At 45.5% G+C, this 25,090-nt stretch overlaps 1 protein-coding gene across 1 annotated transcript in view; it reads right to left on the reverse strand.

Moving 5' to 3' along the window:
• Positions 1 to 4,351: 4,351 nt before the first annotated feature.
• Positions 4,352 to 25,090, reverse strand: part of whrna (whirlin a) — a 132,218-nt gene continuing 111,479 nt past the window's right edge. The window contains exons 6-12 of the mRNA XM_090227035.1: positions 18,905 to 19,117; positions 17,199 to 17,420; positions 12,199 to 12,270; positions 9,159 to 9,702; positions 8,781 to 8,947; positions 8,096 to 8,218; positions 4,352 to 4,903 (exon numbers count right to left, since the gene is read on the reverse strand). Of these exons, the coding sequence (XP_090083161.1) occupies positions 4,721 to 4,903; positions 8,096 to 8,218; positions 8,781 to 8,947; positions 9,159 to 9,702; positions 12,199 to 12,270; positions 17,199 to 17,420; positions 18,905 to 19,117 (1,524 nt within the window). The 3' untranslated portion in view covers positions 4,352 to 4,720. The remainder of the gene's footprint in view (positions 4,904 to 8,095; positions 8,219 to 8,780; positions 8,948 to 9,158; positions 9,703 to 12,198; positions 12,271 to 17,198; positions 17,421 to 18,904; positions 19,118 to 25,090) is intronic.

A 25,090-nucleotide genomic window follows, 5' to 3' on the forward strand; every position in this document is an offset into this window, starting at 1 on the left:
GACTTAGCTAGTTAGCGAGATAGCTAGCTTCCTACATAAGTTAGCAAAGAGAAAAATAATTAGATTTCCCCCCACTGTAATACGTTTGTTTGCCAGCAATACACAATATGGGTTTCAGTAGATGAACTGATTACTTGATGTAGATAAACTAAAGTTAGCTAGCTAGCTAGGTGGCTTTCTGGAAAAATAACTTACTTAGCTAGGCACTGTGTTTGTCATCTGCCCTCTTGGTGCTGGCATCGGCTGTAGCTGAGCGTCTAACATTAGCTAAATCCAACTCTTTATTTAGAATCTATATTCCGGTTGAAACATGTATGGTTGAATGTCACCATGTGGCTAATAGATGCTCCATTGTCGAATTCTTGTTGAAATGTGACAGCTTGTATATTTGGAAATGAATCTGCCGATAGGAATATCGCTGAAAGACTTCCTGTTTATTTATTGAAAAAGGACAACCCCCTGCCAATACACCGGAAGCCGTCATTGGGTGTATGATTCAGCTTGTGAGTTCCTGACCTGTCTTCCTCCTGGGCAATTACATCTCACTGTCCTCGAAATGCCGCAGACATAATGAAAACAAGCCCAGGTTCCCCCAGGGTGAAATTCCCCTTTAATACACGCTCCTCTGGCTCAGCGGCTCCAGAGACGTGCCCCGACCCTCAACTCTCTGTCATGTGCGCAGGGAAATAGATCACCAGCATAGAGAAGAAGAAAAAAAACATATTTAGAACTGATAATTGATTGCAATAATGAATGCTTATATTGAATGTTATGATGGACACAGATTTGTAGAACCAAATCATACACAGCCTCTGCTCAACAAACTCGAACTCGAGAACAAATCGTTTGGGGGTGGGCTGCAGTTCACTAATGACATTGTGCTTATCACCCTCACGGCAGTCATTTAAGAGTCCTTTACAATCTAGACCGGTTGCGGCCACAACCACACCTCATTTCAAATGTATGAAGAAATAGGCTACTCTTATTTGTATGCCTAGCAATCCACAAATGTACACTGTTTATAGCACACATTTACATGTCTCAGTCACAAATGACAGCTCCAATAAGCCCGCTATGGTGAACGAAATGTGAACGAGAGACTTGCAGAATTATGATTTTTCAGTTAATCGTTCGGCGCTAGGGGGTCATGTGTGCTCTGGGCATTACTGACTCAAATTAACGAAATGAGTTGAACAATTTGTTCTTTTGACTGAACGAGTTGAAAAAAATCTTAGTCAATAAAAAGAGACAAACTTCCCATCACTACCTTGCACACCCCCTTTCCCCCTCTCTCTCCTAGAGAGGAAACAAAATAAGCCTCTTGTTCCTCCTTCCTCTCTTCTTTCTGATTGGCATGACTCCCTCCTCATTCCCGTATGTATGTATGTGGGTGTGTGCTTTGTGTGCGTGTGAGAGAGAGTGTGTGTGCGTGTGAGAGAGAGTGTGTGTGCGTGTGACAGAGTGTGTGTGTGTGTGTGGTAAAACGGCATGTCTGCGTGCGTGTGCTGGTCCACGTGTGTGTTCTGGGAGTGTGTCTCAGAGAGAGCTTCTGTAGCAGTTCCTTTTCCCCAATGCCTCATTACCACTTCTTAGGCTTGTAATTACTAGGTGACACAGGTCCCAGCAAGCCCTCTGCGCAAACACAAACACTAGCGTTGCCAGAGAGGGCAATTAAATCACAATCATCTCCATTACTCTTCACTTGAGGACACGATTGCAGAAAAGCGGAGCGATTAAGGGACAGTTACACTTTGAAGTATTCTTTTGTTTTAAGCATATAAGATTAGGTTTTTATAATTCATAGATTATCTTTATATATATATTTTTGTTGTATGTACATTTGTTCATTTGTACACATACAAAAACAAAATGGCATTGGAAAATGTTGTTTCCCCCTGCCTCTTCCTCTCTGCTGCAAGGATGACGAGCCTACGTCCCACCCTGTTCCCTATTTAGTGCACTACTTTTGACCAGGGCCCAAAGGGTTCTGGCCAAAGGTAATGCACCATATCGGAATAGGGTGCCATTTGGGACACAGTTCGTGCCTCTAACGTGTGCGGTTGTCTCTCAGACTGACATGGATTAGGAGACACCGACCGCAGACTGACCACTGTAGGATTACATCTTCAGCTAGAGCTCTAGTGCCGATGGCCTCATTGTCCAAGTGTCCAATTGAGATCCACAGAATGTAGCCACTAGCCAACACAGAAAGAGTGACAGCACATGAGATATAGATACACACAGGCAAGAGAAGGGATTGCTACAGGGAGTATCCCACAAACCAAGGTCACAAGGACTGTAGAAGTCCATGATCCAAGGGAGAAATCTCGGTAAAACTTTACTTGACACCCAGCGTCATAGCACGTTATGACACGGTCATTACCATGTCATAATATGTCATAACACTATCATGACACATATATTTAGACCTGTGTTGACATATATTGCGTTATTCTATGGCTGGTTATGACACCTACATAAGAGTGGTAAAACTCACATAACCTACCACACAAGGTAAAATATTCCATTACACCAAAGCCTACATGTCATCAGTATCTTTATATTGTAAACTCAGCAAAAAAAGAAACATCCCTTTTTCAGAACAGTGTCTTTTCAAAACGAATTCGTAAAAACCCAAATAACTTCACATATCTTCATTGTAAAGGTTTTAAACACTGTTTCAATGAACCATAAACAATGAATGAACGTGCACCTGTGGAACGGTTGTTAAGACACAGCTAACAACTTTCTACTGACTCTGAAAAACACCAAAAGAAAGATGCCCAGGGTCCCTGCTCATCTGCGTGAACGTGCCTTAGGCATGCGGCAAGGAGGCATGAGGACTGCAGATGTGGCCAGGGCAATACATTTCAATGTCCGTACTGTGAGACGCCTAAGACAGCTCTACAGGGAGACAGGACGGACAGCTGATCGTCCTCGCAGTGGCAGATCACTTGTAATAACACCTGCACAGGATCTGTACATCCGAACATCACACCTGCGGGACAGGTACAGGATGGTAACAACAACTGCCCGAGTTACACCAGGAACGCACAACCCCTCCATCAGTGCTCAGACTGTCCGCAACAGGCTGAGAGAGGCTGGACTGAGGGCTTGTAGGCCTGTTGTAAGGCAGGTCCTCACCAGACATCACCGGCAACAACATTGCCTATGAGCACAAACTCACCGTCGCTGGACCAGACAGGACTGGCAAAAAGTGCTCTTCACTGACGAGTCGCGGTTTTGTCTCACCAGGGGAGATGGTCGGATTTGCGTTTATCATCGAAGGAAAGCATCATCGGACTGAGCTTGTTGTCATTGCAGGCAATCTCAATGCTGTGTGTTACAGGGAAGACATTCTCCTCCCTCATGTGGTACCCTTCCTGTAGGCTCATCCTGACATGACCCTCCAGCATGGCCTCCAGCATGGCCAGCGAAGAGCCCGGATCTCAATCCCATTGAGCACGTCTGGGACCTGTTGGATCGGAGGGTGAGGGCTAGGACCATTCCCCACAGAAATGTCTGGGAACTTGCAGGTGCCTGGGTGGAAGAGTGGGGTAACATCTCACAGCAAGAACTGGCAAATCTGGTGCAGTCCATGAGGAGGAGAAGCACTGCAGTACTTAATGCAGCTGGTGGCCACACCAGATACTGACTGTTACTTTTGATTTTGATCCCCCCTTGTTCAGGGACACATTATTCCATTTATGTTAGTCACATGTCTGTGGAACTCGTTCAGTTTATGTCTCAGTTGTTGAATCTTATGTTCATACAAATATTTACACATGTTAAGTTTGCCGAAAATAAACGCAGTTGACAGTGAGAGAACGTTTATTTTTATGCTGAGTTTATATATTTTGCTTTTAAATTACCATTGTTATAGCAAACATGTTAATGTCAGACATTCACCTACCCCAATGCTCTGTTGCTGATGACTGGGATGAATGAAGGAGCAGATTTCAGGAGCAAGACAAGACACCCTCTTATTGACTGATGACTGATATAAGGGCATGTACGTGATAGGCCTGTCTGGCTGATATGATTATGATGGTCGTAATGCTTCTTGACAGTGTCATAAAGTGTATTTTCTCAGTTCCAAGTAAAGTGATACAGGACGGTTTCAGAAACAAACTTTCAAACGAAAGGAAACTTCTTGGCAGGGAAAAAACTCTTTTGAATAAATGTGGGTTTTGGCACTCTTATAACCAGCCATAAAACAACACAATATATATCACAACATGTGTAACCGTATGGGTCATGACAGTGTTATGACCATATTATGACAGTGTTATGACAAGTCATGTCAGCTGTTATGCCATATTATGACAGTGTTATGACAAGTCATGTCAGCTGTTATGACATATTATGACATGGTTATGACAAGTCATGTCAGCTGTTATGACATATTATGACATGGTTATGAATGTGTCATGAAACTGGCTGTCAAGTAAAATGTTACTGAAATCTCATGGGTGCAACTCAACTTAGAGTGCAACTGTATCCGCGTCTAGTAGAGTAGCTTAAGCTTGAATTAAACTGAAGGATACTAAGGTGGAGGGACCAAGGGTAGTTGGTAGGTGAACCCATGTAAAATACAGTATGTAGGCCTATGCCACTTTGCCCCAACAGCCCCCCTCTCCTCTCTACCTCTGCTGTGCCTATACCTCGTCCCTTCTTTCTCCATGACAAGTGTCTCTCTCTCTACCTCCTCTACTTCCTCCTATAGCGCCACGTTGAACTCAGTGACCAGGAAGTCCACGTGGTCCCTCTCGTTGGTCTTGAAGGCCTCTGCGATGAGGCGTGCGGCGTCCCTGTGCTCCCGGCCCCTCAGGGATACCCCGTTCACCTCCAGGATCACTTGACCCACTCGCAGCTGCCCGCAGTTATGCGCCGAACCGCCCCTCTGAGAGAAAGAGAGAGATTGTGGGAGAGCGAGAGAGAGGAAGACCAACAAAATGAGTGATGAAGAGAGCACAAACAGATGTCAAATGCTCGTTGGCAATTGGTCACCATTACAACTGCTAACGAACCAGGAAGCAAAAGGACCTTTGTGATCTCATCTCTCACCACAGTTCCAGTCCCTTAAATGCCATGCATTATCTGCATGATTATCACTATACGTTTTGTTATTTAGAGCATTATTGGTTCTCTTTTTTTACCGAGCCGGCCACAATTACCCCCGGCCACTGGAGCGACATGGAGATAGATGCCTGTGATAGGGACTGCAGCAGCAGCAGCTCAGGGAGAGTGGTACGGAGTGATAGTGGCCGCAGCGGCGCCTTCACTCTACAGGGCTACTGGCCTGGAACGTTCAACACATCGTGACCTGGGAGACTGCAGCTACAAGAGGAAAACTAACGTTACTACTAAAATACTATTGTAGTGCTGTACAGGGCCCGGGGAGCACCAGACGGACCTAGGTATGATTCCCAAATGTATCATCCTGAATGAAGCAAACGTCTTAGGTGTTGTGAACGGTTGTGAATACTCTATATGTGCAGACGTGTGAGTGTGGTGTGGTGTGAGTAAGCAATCGTTCAGGAATGTTGCTAGGGTATGATGTGAGCCCTGTTTACAGTCATTGATATGGCTTGTAGCTCTGAGTCTGCGTCCCAAGGATGTGCTTTGGTCAAAGGTAGTGCACTACATAGGAAACAAGGAGCCATTTGGGAGGCATAGCTCCATAGGTTATTTCGAGCCAATTAACGCCCAGTCCTATATTAACCTCTCTGATAATGGCATGGGTTCTTCACTGGAACTACAGTGGAATGGGGGAGGTTGATTGGACCATCCGACCCCCCCCCCCCAACCAATATCAATGCTGATGAGGCCGTGTCCCCTGTGACTGATTGTGGACACTGTGATATCATGGTAGGGGAGCGTGGCAGTGCCACGTTGATATGAAAATCAGCCTGGTTGGCGAGCACGCTCGGGTACCTTGTGCCGACTCCCAACTCCTAAGATAGTGAAAAGCGGAAAAAAACACATAAATAAAGAGAAAGGGGGGATTAGACAAAAGAGAGGAGAGCGCGTCCATATATCATGGCTCATGCATTTTGTCTGTGCATTTCCATTACAGCCGTTGATGAGGAGAGCTACGGTCCCGGAATTAAAACCCACTCATGCCTGTCTGTCGCTAGCCCGCCTCTCTCTCTCTCTCTCTTCCTCCCCTATCTCCCCTTCTCTGCACCCTTTCTCAGTCCACGTCCCCTTTATTATTAACACACTGTATAACATATTCTGTTCTGTCTCTGTATATCTCTCACCCCTCCCTCCCTCTCCCTCTCTCCCTCTCTCCCTCTCTCCCTCTCTCCCTCTCCCTCTCTCCCTCTCTTGCTCTCTTTGATTTTGAATATGCTGATTTCCCAGCAAGAGCCTTTGTCGCTCTCCTCGCAATCAGTGGCTCTTTTATTTTTCATTAGCCTTTCACGCCATTCTCACCAAAGCATCTTTCGAGCTGGGGCTTTCAGTGGTTCACTGAACTCCAGAGAACAGCACAGCTCCCTTCCCAGCCCTCCTCTCTCCTCAGTCTTTATGCTAATCAATAGAGGCACAGACAAATCAGAGCAGAACAGAGCTAGAGCCAGACTCACTGTTATTACCCTCAGCTTCTTATAGCTGTGGCCTTCAGCCAAGGTGGCAACACTTTTATTCCACATAATGGTCAGTGCTCTCAGTGGATGTACTCTTTCAGGTAAAGCGAGAGAACATGCTCAACTTTTATCTTCTTGCGTAAACAAACTAAAGGGTGCTTGGAACAAAGCTAAAAACATTTTGATGTACTCTTAGAGTAATCCATTCATGTCAAGCACCTGGCAAGGTTTAAACATTTGGGGTATCTCAGATTGTTCTGGCAATTTTCATGTAGAAACTTCATTGGGAGGGAGGATGTTTGACCTGATTTTGATATTTTACCACTTTTTTTTATCATGATGAAAGGGGCCATTTTAGGCCCTTACCTCCTGTAACACCCTGTGATCCGAGAACTGTACACGATACAGACAACATCTTGGTGACGTTATACTGCTCTAACATATGCAGTATGTCTAGATTCGGAAATAGAAATGTTCACATTCATTTATTCAACATTAAATATATTAATAGTGACATCTCAAGAGTACAATTTTGGATTTTGTCTTTTTAAGACATTATTTGGAACAATATACGTACTCTACAAGTACATCACATTTCCAGAGAGGCTGGAAAGTTCTGATCCATTTTATGAGCACCACCATATTTGAGAGCACATAAGAAGCATAATGTCACCAAGATGTTGTCTGTTTCGTGTACAGTTCACAGATCATAGGGTCAAACAGAAGGTATGCATAGGCCTAAAATGGCCACTTTCATCATTAAAAAACATGTGTGAAACAAATGTACAAAGCCAATCAAAACATCCTTCCTCCCAATGACGTTTCTATGTCAGAATTGCCAGAACAATTCGAGAAACCAAAAATATTTTCGGGCCATCTTGAACTAGCCCCCAACAGACATCTTACCTCAGCCACAAGATCACAGGGTTTATGTTCGACCCTGTTGCCATGGCTACTGCAATATTTGAATATAAACCCCTCCCTCTTTGCAGCAGTTTCTCACTAGCATACCAACACAGAACGTGCCACATGTGGAGCGGAAGGTAGCCTAGTGGTTCGAGAGGTTAGAGCATTGGGTCAGTAACCGAAAGGTGGCTAGTTTGAATCCCAGAGCCAACAAGTTGAAACATCTGTCGATGTGCCCTTGAGCAAGGCACTTAACCCTGATTGCTCCAGAATTGCCATTGAATGGCAGACCCTGGCTGTGACCCCACTCTCTGAGGATGAGACATTTCCAATAAACACTTGTGTTCTGAAGGTTATAAACCTCTAAAAGCTCTGTTTGAGTTCTCTACTTCCAGCATGTAAACGCAGACTGATCTGACAGAGGCTGCGTTGCGTAGCCAGGTGTTGAAGAGGAGGCGGCACGGACCAATGACAGCGCAGAGTCGCAAAACAGTACCATGGTTGGATCATTTCTGACAGGTGCCGGGGATTGCCAGGCAAACTGTCATTTTGGAGATGACTTGAGATGGAGGGATGTTAGGCTGTTTGACACCCACCTGTATGGTGACGATGCGTGGCAGGGGCTGGCGTGTGTTGGCACCCCCTTCGATGGCGATGCCGAGGGTGCTGGCACTCTTTGCCACCCTCACTAGTGTGGAGGTGGGCTCCAAGAGACCCGGCTGCAAAAAGACAGAGAGAGAGAGGGTGGATAACATAACTCAGCTTTTTTACTCAGATATTCACCTTGGAGAGTCTGCCTGGTCTGGCCATGTACACTTTTCTTTTGCACCTTTGTTACCTATTGGTCCACCCATTCAGTTTGGAACGAATCAACAATTTCCCTTCCACCCAACCACCAATCAGCAATAAGCATAAAGGGACAGGCAGAGGACACGAGAGACCTCTACTGCAGTATGAGATATGATTGAATGGATGAGAAATCTTTGAAAGGACACAGAAATGAGTCAATGAGCAAAGAAAGAAAAACTATGTGCACAAAAGAGAGAAGAAAACACAAAGAAATCACAGTTAGGATTGAGAACGAGCCCCAAGACAAAGGGAGAAGTGAAAGAAGACAACTTGGCTCTATTTCTCTTCTTGTCATTCTTGTCACTTTTGGCTCCCCCCCCCACCATCCATCATCCATCCATTCATCCACCAATCCATCCAGTCAACCCTCCATCCATCTCCCTCTTTTCTCTCTCTGTGTCTTCACTCTTCCCGCTGGTGTGTCCTCCTCACCGGTTTGGAGGGGGTGTCCCCTCCTGCCCCCTGGGGATGTCGTGGGGGGCGTATGCGGCCGGGACGAGGACTGCTTTCCTTGCTGAAACGCCCTGACTCGCCAATGTCCACCCCACTGTCCTCGCTCAGCGTCTGTCCACTGTCTGACAGCTGGGACAGGTTGGCACCTGGGGGGTGGGGGGATGGGTGCAGGAGGTTAGAGACTGGCATAGGGACACACTCAGGTAGAAACACATACACCCATGAGTACACATAGACATGCACTTCCTCTTATTTGTGTAACCAATCCTTTGCGTCCAAATCAGCTCTCATGGTTTTCGGAGTCCAACTTCCAACCTCCTCCCTTCAGTAATCCTGGCTGTCCCCCATGCCTCTTACCTCGTGCCTGGGGGAGTGACCGCACCTCGTTGACATCAGACTCTGCATTGGGCCTATGGACCTCCACCATGACAAAGTGCTGTTTGTTGGAGCCAGGGGAGGACTTGTCCTGGCTGTGGGGAAGCGGAGGGGGTGCGAATGGGGCAGTGAGCGGCGGCGGAGGGGGTGGAGATGGAGAGGGGGCGGCAGGCTTGGTGGTCCTAGTAGGGGACTGGACTCGGGGGAAGGGGCCTATAGGGTGCTTGTTGACCATGGAGAGCTGGGCAGTTGCCATCTCCTCCTTAGGGGGGGCAGAGGGGTCCCTCTTAGGGGGGACTGAGGTATCCTTTTTATGGGGGACCTTGGGTGAGGAGGGGGGTCCTTGCTCCCCCCTCTGGTCAATGGGGGGGTTACGGGAGGGGGCGGTGAAGTAGAGCCCAGAATGGGAGGATTCGGAGGAGGGAAGCTTTTTGACCTGGTCCCGTCTGCTGGGGCGTCTCTGCACCCCTGGGGGGGGTGGGGGTTTGAAGGTGGGGGGAGATTCGGACGTGGAGTGCACCTCATCCTAAGGTAAGAGGAGAACAAATAAATCACATTCCCCTCATCCCATAAAACACTCATATACTACAGCTCATCTCATCATTCCACACACACACACACACACACACACACACACACACACACACACACACACACACACACACACACACACACACACACACACACACACACACACAACCAACTGTCACGCCTCAGAACTCAACACAACTGAATTAGTCAGGCCAGGACTCAGTTATGGTCTTTGTGTAACCTCAGGCTACACCTTCCCAGTCCGCGGCAACAAGCTCTCCCCTCCAACCAAAACCAACGGTGAAATGAACAACGAAAACAGCAACATGAGTGGCCAGAGAATGAATGAAGTGATTGGTGAAAATAAATAATAAGAGAAAGCAATCAGAACTAACACAAATATGTTCTGGCTGAATGGAGTTCAAGTGTTCTTAAGACTCTTCAGGTCTCTGCTTTCTGTGTCCCACATTACATCACCTTGGAACCAACACAACCTCCCATCAACATCGGTTACCGTTGCTCTGGTAACCGTGGTAGGTGATTATAGCTTTTACCTCAGGTGTCAAACAGAGAACTAGTTCCTCCTTAGTAAGGAGGGAGTAGGAGGAGGAACAGGAAGAGGGTGTGAACTAATATCTGTCTGTAAACAGACTCCTCCACAAGAAAGAAAGAAAGAAAGAAAGAAAGAAAGAAAGAAAGAAAGAAAGAAAGAAAGAAAGAAAGAAAGAAAGAAAGAAAGAAAGAAAGAAAGAAAGAAAGAAGGCTATGTATATATATATACACATATTATGCTGTTTAATATACAGTGGGGAGAACAAGTATTTGATACACTGCCGATTTTGCAGGTTTTCCTACTTACAAAGCATGTAAAGGTCTGTAATTTTTTATCATAGGTACACTTCAACTGTGAGATGGAATCTAAAACAAAAATCCAGAAAATTACATTGTATGATTTTTAAGTAATTAATTTGCATTTTATTGCATGACATAAGTATTTGATCACCTACCAACCAGTAAGAATTCCGGCTCTCATAGACCTGTGTAAGGACATCAGGGATAAAATTGTAGACCTGCACAAGGCTGGGATGGGCTACAGGACAATAGGAAAGCAGCTTGGTGAGAAGGCAACTACTGTTGGTGCAATTATTAGAAAATGGAAGAAGTTCAAGATGACGGTCAATCACCCTCGGTCTGGGGCTCCATGCAAGATCTCACCTTGTGGGGCATCAATGATTATGAGGAAGGTGAGGGATCAGCCCAGAACTACACGGCAGGACCTGGTCAATGACCTGAAGAGAGCTGGGACCACAGTCTCAAAGAAAACCATTAGTAACACACTACGCCGTCATGGATTAAAATCTTGCAGCGTACGCAAGGTCCCCCTGCTCAAGCCAGCGCATGTCCAGGCCCGTCTGAAGTTTGCCAATGACCATCTAGATGATCCAGAGGAGGAATGGGAGAAGGTCATGTGGTCTGATGAGACAAAAATAGAGCTTTTTGGTCTAAACTCCACTCGCCGTGTTTGGAGGAAGAAGAAGGATGAGTACAACCCCAAGAACACTATCCCAACCGTGAAGCATGGAGGTGGAAACATCATTCTTTGGAGATGCTTTTCTGCAAAGGGGACAGGATGACTGCACCGTATTGAGGGGAGGATGGATTGGGCCATGTATCGCGAGATCTTGGCCGACAACCTCCTTCCCTCAGTAAGAGCATTGAAGATGGGTCGTGGCTGGGTCTTCCAGCATGACAACGACCCGAAACACACAGCCAGGGCAACTAAGGAGTGGCTCCGTAAGAAGCATCTCAAGGTCCTGGAGTGGCCTAGCCAGTCTCCAGACCTGAACCCAATAGAAAATCTTTGGAGGGAGCTGAAAGTCTGTATTGCCAAGCGACAGCTCCGAAACCTGAAGGATCTGGAGAAGGTCTGTATGGAGGAGTGGGCCAAAATCCCTGCTGCAGTGTGTGCAAACCTGGTCAAGAACTACAGGAAACCTATGATCTCTGTAATTGCAAACAAAGGTTTCTGTATCAAACATTAAGTTCTGCTTTTCTGATGTATCAAATACTTATGTCATGCAATAAAATTCAAAATAATTACTTAAAAATCATACAATGTGATTTCCTGGATTTTTGTTTTAGATTCCGTCTCTCACAGTTGAAGTGTACCTATAATAAAAATTACAGACCTCTACATGCTTTGTAAGTAGGAAAACCTGCAAAACACTTGTTTCCCCACTGTATATATACAGTTCTAGTCAAAGGTTTGGACACTACCTACTCATTCCAGTGTTTTTCTTTATTTTTACTATTTTCTACATTGGAGAAGAATAGTGAAGAAATCAGAACTATGATGTATGTATACTGTATATATATAAAACTGCATATCCGGTGTTTCCTCTCAGTCTTGTTGTTTTTTTCCCTAACCCTCCATCTTCTGCTCTGTCCATCTTAATGAGGTTGTGGGTCTGGGTCTTACTGCAAGGCTCACCAGAGATATGTCAGGCAGCGCATCCAGACTCTCCTGAGTATCCCCCCCATTACTCTCCACCGTACTGTCATTCTGAGAGAGAGAGAGAGAGAGAGAGAGAGTAAGAGAGCGGAAAAGAGAGAGGGGGGAGGGGAGAGAAAGAGAGAGAGAGGGAGAGAGAAAGAGAGAGAGAGAGAGAGAGACGAGGGGATAGAGAGACAGAGAAAGAGAACATGGGGAGAAAGAGAGAGAAAGACGAGGGGATAGAGAGAAGAAAGACAGGGAGAGAGCAAGAGAGGAGGGAGAACGAGGGAGAGTACGTGAACAGATGACAAACACAGCTGCTTGTTTATCCCAAAGCAAATGTTGATCCAAATTGCATTTCGTAGGAGTTGCTCCATCTCTCCGTGGGAGGAAAAATAACTCAATATCATTCTAAATCTACCTTCCAATCTCAAAGTTTTGGGAGGTAGATATAGAACAAACACACACCTCTTTACCTCTGTATCGCACCTTCAAATCTCTATGCTTGGAACGCAATACCACAGGTGGGTATTCGGCACAGACACACGGCACACAACCAAAAGTGCAAACACACGAATTGGAACCAAAGATATCTGCATGGTGTTGTTCACTGTTAGTGAGTTCAAAGCAGCAGTGCCCTTCATTAAACTCTACCTGTACCAAAACAAAACCCTACTAATTATACACTCACTATCGGCACGGGGATTACTTACCTCCATCTATCTTGCACATGTGCATGGTGAGAGGAAGCTGTTAATTTATATGTGTTTGTGTGTGACAGAGAGAGTGAGAGAGAGAGAGTGTGTGTGTGTGTGAATGCACACGCATGTGATCAGCTGTCAGTGTGTGTATGTGATTGGGTTTGTGACTGTACACCTCATTTTGTGTCTAGTTGATAAATCCAATTTGTGATCCCCCAGACTCACTAATCTCTCCAAAACAGTAGCAGCAGCATTCAACTGTGACTCAAACATAAACAACTATAAGCTGGGCCACAGTCCAGACCACACACATGCACATGCACACGCACACACAAACACATATACACACGAACACACACACACGCATATACACACATACAGGTCTGGAGGTCTGGCCTTGTCCATGGTGTACTATGGTAAGACAGCTGCAGCTTATCTCAACTGTCCAGAGTGTATTGAGTCTGTGAATCTGTGTGTGTGCGCATATGTGTGTGTGTGTGTGTGTGTTTGCACATGCCTTGGTGTGTGTGTGTACGTGAATGCCTGTTTGTTTGTTTGAGTGTGTGTGTGACATAGCTAGCTGGTTAATAGTGTTGTTCTCTGGTTTGCGCCCCAGAAGGAGACATCAATAGTGGACAGTCTGACTGTCTGTAATTACTCCGGCAGAAACAATGTGTGTGTATGCACTGCGAATAGGGAAACACATACACACACATGCATGCAAGCACACACCAGAATGCATGCTCATGTATGACGAACCTACGCACACTCACATGCGCACATACGCAGACACGCACACACATCAACACACACAGTCATGTTTTACTAACCTTGTGGGTGGACACACAATTCAAAATCCTATTTTCCCTAACTCCTAACCCTAAAACCTAACCTTAACCCTAAAACCTAACCTTAACCCTAACTCCTAACCCTAACTCCTAACCCTAAAACCTAACCTTAACCCTACAACCTAACCTTAACCCTAAAACCTAACCTTAACCCTACACCTAACCCTAACTCCTAACCCTAACTCCTAACCCTAAAACCTAACCTTAACCCTACAACCTAACCTTAACCCTAAAACCTAACCTTAACCCTACACCTAACCCTAACTCCTATCCCCTAACCCTACACCTAACCCTAACCCTAAAACCTAACCTTTAACCCCTAACCCTAAAACCTAACCTTAACCCTACACCTAACTCATAAACCTAACCTTTAACCCCTAACCCTAAAACCTAACCTTAACCCTACACCTAACCTTAACCCTACACCTAACCTTAACCCTAAAACCTAACCTTAACCCTAACTCCTAACCCTAACCCTAAAACCTAACCTTAACCCTAACTCCTAACTCTAACCCTAAAACCTAACCCTAACTCCTAACCCTAACCTTAACCCTAACTCCTAACCCTAACCCTAAAACCTAACCTTAACCCTAACTCCTAACCCTAACCCTAAAACCTAACCTTAACCCTAACTCCTAACCCTAAACCTACACCTAACCCTAACTCCTAACCCTAACCCTAAAACCTAACCTTAACCCTACACCTAACCTTAACCCTACACCTAACCTTAACCCTAAAACCTAACCTTAACCCTAACTCCTAACCCTAACCCTAAAACCTAACCTTAACCCTAACTCCTAACTCTAACCCTAAAACCTAACCCTAACTCCTAACCCTAACCTTAACCCTAACTCCTAACCCTAACCCTAAAACCTAACCTTAACCCTAACTCCTAACCCTAACCCTAAAACCTAACCTTAACCCTAACTCCTAACCCTAAACCTACACCTAACCCTAACTCCTAACCCTAACCCTAAAACCTAACCTTAACCCTACACCTAACCTTAACCCTACACCTAACCCTAACTCCTAACCCTAACTCCTAACCCTAACCCTAAAACCTAACCCTAACCCTAACCCTAACCCTAACTCCTAACCCTAACCCTAAAACCTAACCCTAACCCTAACCCTAACTCCTAACCCTAACCCTAAAACCTAACCTTAACCCTAACCCTAACCCTAACTCCTAACCCTAACCCTAAAACCTAACCTTAACCCTACACCTAACCCTAACCCTAAAACCTAACCTTAACCCTACACCTAACTCCTAACCCTAACCCTAAAACCTAACCTTAACCCTACACCTAACCCTAACTCCTAACCCTAACCCTAAAACTTAACCTTAACCCTACACCTAACCCTAACTCCTAACCCTAACCCCAAAACCTAACCTTAACCCTACACCTAACCCTAACTCCTAACCCTAACCCCAAAACCTAACCTTAACCCTACACCTAACCCTAACTCCTAACCCTAACCCCAAAGCCTAACCTTAACCCTACACCTAACCCTAACCCTAACCCTAAAACCTAACCTTAACCCTACACCTAACCTTAACCCTACACCTAACCCTAACTCCTAACCCTAACCCCAAAACCTAACCTTAACCCTACACCTAACCCTAACTCCTAACCCTAACCCTAACCCCAAAACCTAACCTTAACCCTACACCTAACCCTAACTCCTAACCCTAACCCCAAAACCTAACCTTAACCCTACACCTAACCCTAACTCCTAACCCTAACCCCAAAACCTAACCTTAACCCTACACCTAACCTTAACCCTACACCTAACTCATAAACCTAACCTTTAACCCCTAACCCTAAACCTAACCGTAACACTAATTATAACCTTAACCCTAAATCCCGTAGAAATAGCCTTTTTCATGGTGGGAACCGGCAAAACGTCCCCAATTTGTACATTTTTTTGGTCCCCACAAGTATATGTCCACACACATACAACACACACAGGGATACACAGAAATGTCCAAAGGACAGTCACATCAACAGAAAAAGTTATATCCATTGTCTTTATGCAACCTGACAAATGAATGCAGACTAAAGCACTCCAAACTGTATTCACTTCAAAATTAGAGGCAGAGAATCACTGCAAATGGATGTAAAATAAGAAAATTGGCAACAACTCCTACCTCCATCATATCTATCAACCACAGCAGTCTTTCCTGGGGGTTTGAAAAGGGAGGGGGGAGTCGGGGTTAAACGGAGGAAGTTTCTAGATAAATACGTCTCTTTCATCTCTAGTGAAGGGTTTAGGCCAGGGTTTAAAAAAAACATGTGGGCCTCCCAGGTAGCGCAGTGGTCTAGGGCAATGCATCGCAGCGCTAGCTGTGCCACCAGAGACTCTGGGTTCGCGCCCAGGCTCTGTCGCAGCTGGCCGCGACTGGGAGGTCCGTGGGGCGACGCACAATTGGCGTCGTCCTGGTTAGGGAGGGTTTGGCCGGTAGGGATATCCTTGTCTCATCGCACACCAGCGACTCCTGTGGCGAGCCGGGCGCAGTGCACGCGAAACACAACCCAAGGTCGCCAGGTCTCTCTGTCTCGGTGTTTCCTCCGGGTTGGATGCGCGCTGTGTTAAGAAGCAGTGCGACTTGGTTGGGTTGTGTTTCGGAGGATGCATGACTTTCAACCTTCGTCTCTCCCGAGCCCGTACGGGAGTTGTAGCGATGAGACAAGATAGTAACTACTAACAATTGAATACCACGAAATTGGGGAGAAAAACAGGGTAAAATTAAAAATATAAAAAATACATGTGGAATTTTCATTGTTGGACATAAAATACTGTAAAACACCAGAAAATCAGCCCCAAGTGATTTTAATTTCAGAAATCTGTTCCCAAGTATTCCCACGCATAATAGAGCATAATAGAGAGATAATAGAGAGACGTGACATTATACGTAAGCAAGGTTTGAAATAATTAGATTTCAGTCTACATATTGCAGAAAAAAATCGGCCCACGGCTGGATCTAGTTAATGATCCCTGGTTTAGGCCCTTTCCAACTCAGCAGGGGCACAGTGCTCTCATCCCTGACGATGTCCCAAATGGCCCCCTATTCCCTAGTTAGAGCACTACCTTTTAAGAGTCCTGGTCAAAAGTAGTGTACTATATAGGGAATAGAGTGGCATTTGTGACATAGCACCTCTGTCCTGCAGAAACCCTTGTCCTTGCCCCATGCACTCCGAGGAACGATATGTCATCCTAACAGCTCTATCCTCTACAACTCATCAAACAGGGACACCTTCAAATCGGTCTGCTTCGAGACAAATGTGACACCTAAAAATGAAGAGTGACTCAGACTCTCACAGACATACAGACAGACGGATGGACAGACGGCCAGACGGACACGGCAGCCTGACAGACAGACAAACATAGCCAGACAGAGACAGAGCCAGACAGACAGTTTGGGTCCACTGCGGCCCAGCCTTCCTACCCGTGCTGAGCTGAGGGTGGTGGAGGTCATGTAGCTGGCTGACGAGGAGGCCAGAGTATCTGGGTAGGAAACCATGGAGAGGGAGTCAGGGTGGAGGGCGGCCGCACTGGCACCCCCTTGCCGGGCCTTCAAAGCCTGGATCTCACGGCGCAGCACCATCCCATCGAAACGCTCCAGATCCTGGGGTGTCACCAGGCCACGCACCTCTGATAGCAGGGAGAACTAAGAGGAGGGTTGGGGGAGGGGAGGGAGACAGGGTTATAGGGAGCTATAACATGCATCAGGAGACCATGTGGAATGCAGACTGCAACAAAACAACACTGTTTAAAGCACTTTACCAATTGTGAATTCAATACATTTGATAAATCATTGTTTTATATGAGGTGCAGGGCAAGGGCATTGACAGAAAGACAAGTGGCTTTCTAATAAACTGAGAAAAACAGATGTCTGAGCAACCACAAAAGCCTTAACATAAATCACGGAAAGTCTCACAAAACTTGCCATTCAAGTGATGGATGTACAGAGAAAAGGCAAGCAATCACCATAAGCACTATGAGTGAGGGAACACAAGAACCCAACACACGATGCACCTCACAACAACAGACACACGCAAAACACATCGGAATTTGTCTTTCTGTTTCTTGCACACATGTATGCACACACAATTCTAAGTCTCTCTCTCTGTCTCGGTCTCTCTCTCTCGGTCTCTCTCTCTGTCTCGGTCTCTCTCTCTGTCTCGGTCTCTCTCTCTGTCTCGGTCTCTCTCTCTTTGTCTCGGTCTCTCTCTCTGTATCTCTCTCTGTCTCGGTCTCTCTCTCTGTCTCGGTCTCTCTCTCTGTCTCGGTCTCTCTGTCTCGGTCTCTCTCTCTCTGTCTCGGTCTCTCTCTCTGTCTCGGTCTCTCTCTCTGTCTCGGTCTCTCTCTGTCTCGGTCTCTCTCTCTGTCTCGGTCTCTCTGTCTCGGTCTCTCTCGGTCTTTCTCTCTGTCTCGGTCTTTCTCTCTGTCTCGGTCTCTCTCTCTGTCTCGGTCTCTCTCTCTGTCTCGGTCTCTCTCTCTCTCTCTTTGTCACGGTCTCTCTCTCTGTCTCGGTCTCTCTCTCTGTCTCGGTCTCTCTCTCTGTCTCGGTCTCTCTCTCTGTCTCGGTCTCTCTCTCTGTCTCGGTCTCTCTCTCTGTCTCGGTCTCTCTGTCTCGGTCTCTCTCTCTCTGTCTCGGTCTCTCTCTCTCTGTCTCAGTCTCTCTCTCTGTCTCAGTCTCTCTCTCTGTCTCGGTCTCTCTCTCTGTCTCGGTCTCTCTCTCTGTCTCGGTCTCTCTCTCTGTCTCGGTCTCTCTCTCTCTGTCTCGGTCTCTCTCTCTGTCTCGGTCTCTCTCTCTGTCTCAGTCTCTCTCTCTCTCGGTCTCTCTCTCTCTCTCGGTCTCTCTCTCTCTGTCTCGGTCTCTCTCTCTCTGTCTCGGTCTCTCTCTCTCTCTGTCTCGGTCTCGCTCTCTGTCTCGGTCTCTCTGTCTCGGTCTCTCTCTCTCTCTCTGTCTCGGTCTCTCTCTCTGTCTCGGTCTCTCTCTCTGTCTCGGTCTCTCTCTCTCTCGGTCTCTCTCTTTCTCGGTCTCTCTCTCTCGCTCTTTCTCTGAAACACACGCACGCACACACACACACAAGCAAAAGATACACACACACCCGCCCCACGCTGTGTCTCCACAATCACAATCCTCACCTTGGCGTGTGTGTTGAGCAGTTCAAACAGGGCCATGACCAGCTGCTCCACCCCTATGTGTCCATCTCGGTACTCCTCCACGTAGTAGCCCATGGTCTGCCTCTCTGTCTCCGTCAGCAGGTGGCGGGCCTGCTCCTCCAACATGGCTCTGCTCTGGTTCACCAGGCTGGACAGGGTCACCTGGGAGCCCGCCACACCCTTATAGAACACCGGCTGGAAGGGGAGGGGGGAGAGGAGGATGGGGTGAGGAGGGTCGGAAAAGGGACAAGGTGAGAGAGAAAGTGTGTGGGTGTGTGTGGGTGAGAAGTAGGAAGGTGACACAGGCGAGACCAGAGGTGAGAGGGGAGGTGTGTGTCAGGCAGGAAATGAGAAATGAGAAACAAAGGGACAGAAAAAGAACAAAGGGAGAGAAATCATGTACATGCATTTGTCATTGCTCATCATCCATCCATCCATCCCACCCACAGCTGGCGTGGAGGGGCCAGAGTACATCAGTCTAACACTGGGCACTAGGCTCTCATCTCTTCCACAGAACCACAGCCTACTCTATGCAACTGCCCTTCTCATATGCCACTGCCAGCTCAGCCAATCCAATCAATTCACTCAGCGATGGCACCACGGCACTTGAGAACCAGATGAGAATTTTACCCTGAATTCATACATACACACTCTCTCTCTCTCCTCGCTCTTTCTTGTCCTGTCTTTCTCCCTCTCTTCCTATCTCTCTTTCTCTCGCTCTTCCTTGTCCTGTCTTTCTCCCTCTCTTCCTATCTCTCTCTCTACTCGCTCTTCCTTGTCCTGTCTTTCTCCCTCTCTTCCTATCTCTCTTTCTCTCGCTCTCTGTATCTCCTCACAAACAGCTTTTCTTTAATTAACTCCTTAATCAAAGACACCACTTCAAAGTCACCAGCCGAAAGGCTGTGTGTAAGAGAGAGAAGGAGAAAAAACGATGGGGAGAGGGAGAGAAGAGAGTGAAAGAGAAAAGAGAGAGAGAGAGAGAGAGATATGGCGAGAGAGAGTGATAGAGAGAGGGGAGGGAAGGAGAGAGGGGCAACTCACTCTCCTCCCCCCCTCGCCCCAGACTCCTCATCCCAAACTCTTAACCACTCTCATTCGTCTGAGTTAGCCACCAGGTCTGGAGGAGTGAGGTGTTGCAACCTTTGCCAAACATAAGTCCCCAAGGTGAAGCCACACTTAGTCCGTATCGCAATTAACTCCATGCTTACAACATACATTTACCTGAAAAAAGTGAATTTACCTTGAAAAGTGCACATTGGTTGTGTCCCAAATGGCACCCTATTCCCCATAGAGCCCTGGTCAAAAGTAGTGCACTATGTAGGGAATAGGGTGCCATTTGGGACACAACCTGAGAGTATAGTTCAAACCTACAAGGTATAAGAACAATCAATACCTTAATGACACCTTATTTGATGGTTGTTAGGACATGTATGACGCCAACGATAATAATGAAAGAGATTAGCCTCTGAGACCCAGTTCTAACCTGTACCCCATGTTAAACTAAGACTCAGATCTAACCTGTATCCCATGTTAAACTAAGACTCACAGGCTGACTACACAATTCGTGTCACGCGCTCCAATGAGCATCTGCATTGCCAAGGGCTAAAATAGAAGTCAGTTCTATTTGTGACGCAGATCGCGTTGCAAGTCCTGCCTCTCCCATCTCCTCATTGGTTTATAGAAGCAGGTACTGTGGCAGAAGAATCAGAATTAGTTGTGTAACATAGCTAATTAAGATGTCTTATTATGCAGATAAGACATCTTAATTATCTATGTTACACAACTAATTCTGATTCTTGTCCAGGAGTGGGGTCAAGAAGGAGTTTTACATGAGATGGGTGTATCTGGAGTTGACAATTGATTTATGCCATTGGATGAGTTGGTGGTTTTGTGCTATGAAGTACCAGGATTGAGATCGGAACCTCGTCTTAGGGACCAAACTGAACGATCATTTATAGCGAATGCTATCTGGCTACGGGATACACCTTTCTCATTTAAAAAGTCTCACCTTGTGACCCGTTCAAAACATCTGTGGTTTGTTATGTCGACTAGGGGGTGGATTTTTGCTATAAAAGATCTCAGTAGCCTTTGTGTTGCCGCTCTCAACGGATCATCAGAAACGGTGATTCGTCGACAAGCCATTGCAAAGCTCTCACTATTAAACATTTAGTTTAAGTATAACTCTGACTTGTGTAATAAGTTGGTCTCTCCTCATTTGATAGCAAAGAAATTAACCACCACAGTACCCACGTGCCATCTCCTCATTGTTTATACCCATGTGGGTGACTGAAAGACGAACGAGGTCGGTGGCGGTAATGCACCTAATTTATGAAAGTTGCCAATCGCAATATAAAGTAAAGAGAAGAAAAAGCCTGGAAGGAGGAGAGATGACTAGAAATGATTCGGTTAACCGTTTTATTATGTGGATTAATTGTCGGAGTTGAGGACCTTGTGCATTTCAGGTAGAATAACAACTTAATGTTTATATTACAGGACAAATTAGCTAGCAACAGCAAGCTATCTAAATAGGACAAATTAGCTAACAAGTGCAAGCTAGCTAGCCAAATTGCCATGAACATTTAATGCTTTTTGACCTGTCCTCAAATTAATGTAATTGGTTCAGAGTTTGTTTCGATATTTTAACCTGCATGTCGTGATCACGTTTAGTGTGGGGGGACAAAATAAATGTGCGCACGATGGTGCACGTGCACAGCCGGTTTGGGTTCCGTGTCAGATGTAACCTGTATCCCATGTTAAACTAAGATTCAGATCTAACCTGTATCCCATGTTAAACTAAGATTCAGATCTAACCTGTATCCCATGTTAAACTAAGATTCAGATCTAACCTGTATCCCATGTTAAACTAAGACTCAGATCTAACCTGTATCCCACGTTAAACTAAGACTCAGATCTAACCTGTATCCCATGTTAAACTAAGACTCAGATCTAACCTGTATCCCATGTTAAACTAAGACTCAGATCTAACCTGTATCCCATGTTAAACTAAGACCCCTTAATTCATAATTAATCAAATACTACAATGGCCAGTGTGCTGCTGGATTCTGTCTGCATGCCAAATAGCACCCTATTCCCTATGTAGTGCACTACTTTTGACCGGGGCCCATAGAGTTCTGGTCAAATCTGACCCCATTCCAATGACTACCTAGAGAGAGGGATAGGACCAAAACAAGACAAGACGAGATAGAGACCAGACAGGTCCAATTCACACCACTGCACTGTCTAGCACTCTGTTGTAGATCAATGTTGTAGATCAATGTAGATCAATGCCCTTTGATAGTAGGATCAAAGTGCTTATATTCAACTTTATGACACTGCTACCAGGGCCGTAAATACATATGAGGACACCCCGATCCGGACCTCAGCGATTTTAGAGGGGGGGGGGACTCAGTCGGGGTCTTAACTTCCTCTTGAGGGCCAGAATTATAGAATACACAGGGTTGCAATTTCGAAAGTTGTTTATGCATCAGCAGTTTTCCTCTTGTTATGTGTCACTCAATTAGCCCATGGCAGTATCATTTTTTGATACAGTTGAAGTTTACATACACTTAGGTTGGAGTCATTAAAACTCATTTTTTTAACCACTCCCCAAATTTCTTGTTAACAAACTATAGTTTTGGTAAGTTGGTTAGGACGTGTACTTTGTGCATGACACAAGTCATTTTGAAACAATTGTTTACAGACAGATTATTTCACTTATAATTCACTGTATCACAATTCCAGTGTGTCAGAAGTTTAAATACACTAAGTTGGCTGTGCCTTTAAACAGCTTGGAAAATTCCCGAAAATGATGTCATGGCTTTAGAAGCTTCTGATAGGCTAATTGACATCATTTGAGTCAATTGGAGGTGTACCTGTGAATGTATTTCAAGGCCTACCTTCAAACTCAGTGCCTCTTTGCTTGACCTCATGGGAAAATCAAAATGAATCAGCCAAGACCTCAGAAAAAATAATTGTAGACCTCCACAACTCTGGTTCATCCTTGGGAGCAATTTCCAAATGCCTGAAGGTACCACATTCATCTGTACAAACAATAGTACGCAAGTATAAAAACCATGGGACCATGCAGTCATACCGCTCAGGAAGGAGACGCGTTCTGTCTCCTAGAGATGAACGTACTTTGGTGCGAAAAGTGCAAATCAATGCCAGAACAACAGCAAAGGACCTTGTGAAGACGCTGCAGGAAACAGGTACAAAGTATCTATATCCACAGTAAAACGAGTTCAATATCAACATAACCTGAAAGGCCACTCAGCAAGGAAGAAGCCACTGCTACAAAACCGCCATAAAAAAGCCAGACTACAGTTTGTGACTGCACATGGGGACAAAGATCGTACTTTCTGGAGAAATGTCCTCTGGTCTGGTGAAACAAATATAGAACTGTTGGGCCATAATGACCATTGTTATGTTTGGAGGAAAAAGGGGGAGGCTTACAAGCCAAAGAACACCATCCCAACCATGAAGCACGGGGGTGGCAGCATCATGTTGTGGGGGTGCTTTTCTGCAGGAGGGACTGGTGCACTTCACAAAATAGATGGAATCATGAGGCGGGAAATTATGTGGATATATTGAAGCAACTTGGTCGCAAATGGGTCTTCCAAATGGACAATGACCCCAAGCATACTTCCAAAGTTGTGGCAAAATGGCTTAAGGACAACAAAGTCAAGGTATTGGAGTGGCCATCACAAAGCCCTGACCTCAATCCCATAGAAAACTTGTGGGCAGAACAGAAAAAGCATGTGCGAGCAAGGAGGCCTACAAACCTGACTCAGTTACACCAGCTCTGTCAGGAGGAATCGGCCAAAATTCACCCAACTTATTGTGGGAAGCTTGTGGAAGGCTACCCGAAACATTTGACCCAAGTTAAACAATTTAAAGGCAATGCTACCAAATACTAATTGAGTGTATGTAAACTTCTGACCCACTGGGAATGTGAAGAAAGAAATATAAGCTGAAATAAATCATTCACTCTACTATTAATCTGACATTTCAGTTTCTTAAAATAAAGAGGTGATCCTAACTGACCTAAAACAGGGCATTCTTACTAGGATTAAATGTCAGCAATTGTGAAAATTTTTGTTTAAATGTATTTGGCTAAGGTGTATGTAAACTTCCGACTTCAACTGTAGTTAAATTAGTCTAGTTAGTCTAGCAAGCCATCTAAACTTGTAGTAATCATAGCGAATTACCGACCGGGCATGGAGGGTACATGCCCATGGGCCCTGACCTCTAGGGGTGCCCCATTGATTTTGATATCATATTAACATGACATCTCATGGAACAATTTGTAGAATTACAGGAAATTAGCTTAGAAACTGCAACAAATTATCCCCAGCCCATGGCAAAAAGTGTGTTTTTAATCGTACTTTTTCTGCTAACAGATCCCACTGTACGTATTAAATTATAGTTTTTAATCCCAGTGCTGAGTTATTGTGAGTTCATTTGTAGCAGCTAATTATATAGCTAATAGGCTAGATGTTTGTTGATCGACTGAGGTGAATGGAGCTACAGCAATCAAATGTGATGATCAAATGTGATGATAATAGTTTTTGCTGCTCTCCAAATATATGTTGTAGAGTTTATAATAATAGTTTGTAATAAATGTAGTAAATGATCAGTGGAAACTAGGTAATGGACATGAACTAGGAAGTGGGAAGGGTGCATCATTAGGAAACCAGTGTGAAGGGTGTTTAGTTTATTTCCCTGTATGTCCTAGCCCAGCCCCTCAGTCCCAGTATGGACTGTTCCAGGACACTGCTGCTGACACCACTCAGCACAGTCCCTAGTGACAATGACAACTCTCTCTGTTTCCTCACGCTCAGTGTTTTTGGAGAAATGAGAACATTATCTTTCACAGGGGGAAGAACACGTCCAAGGCTGCAGCTCAGGGATTTATAATGACAGAGGAAGAGGAGGAGGAGGAAGAGGCGAGGAGAGTTTACACCGGGGTAAGAAAAATGTCCACGCAAAGGGAGGACAAATCGATTTCACATGATGTGGGACGGATTAGGTGTGACCTTGGAAGGCATACATCCAGGTATTAAACCCTATCCCTACAGAGAGTGGGACCCAGCAGACACGTATGTCATGGAATGGTATCAGGCCCAGGGACACATTCTCTAGTCTAGAACCCTTAAACCATGCTATACA

This window comes from Oncorhynchus mykiss, chromosome 29 (assembly GCF_057628025.1).
Source record: "Oncorhynchus mykiss isolate SJ-2025 chromosome 29, ASM5762802v1, whole genome shotgun sequence".
Taxonomy (NCBI): Eukaryota; Metazoa; Chordata; class Actinopteri; order Salmoniformes; family Salmonidae; genus Oncorhynchus; species Oncorhynchus mykiss.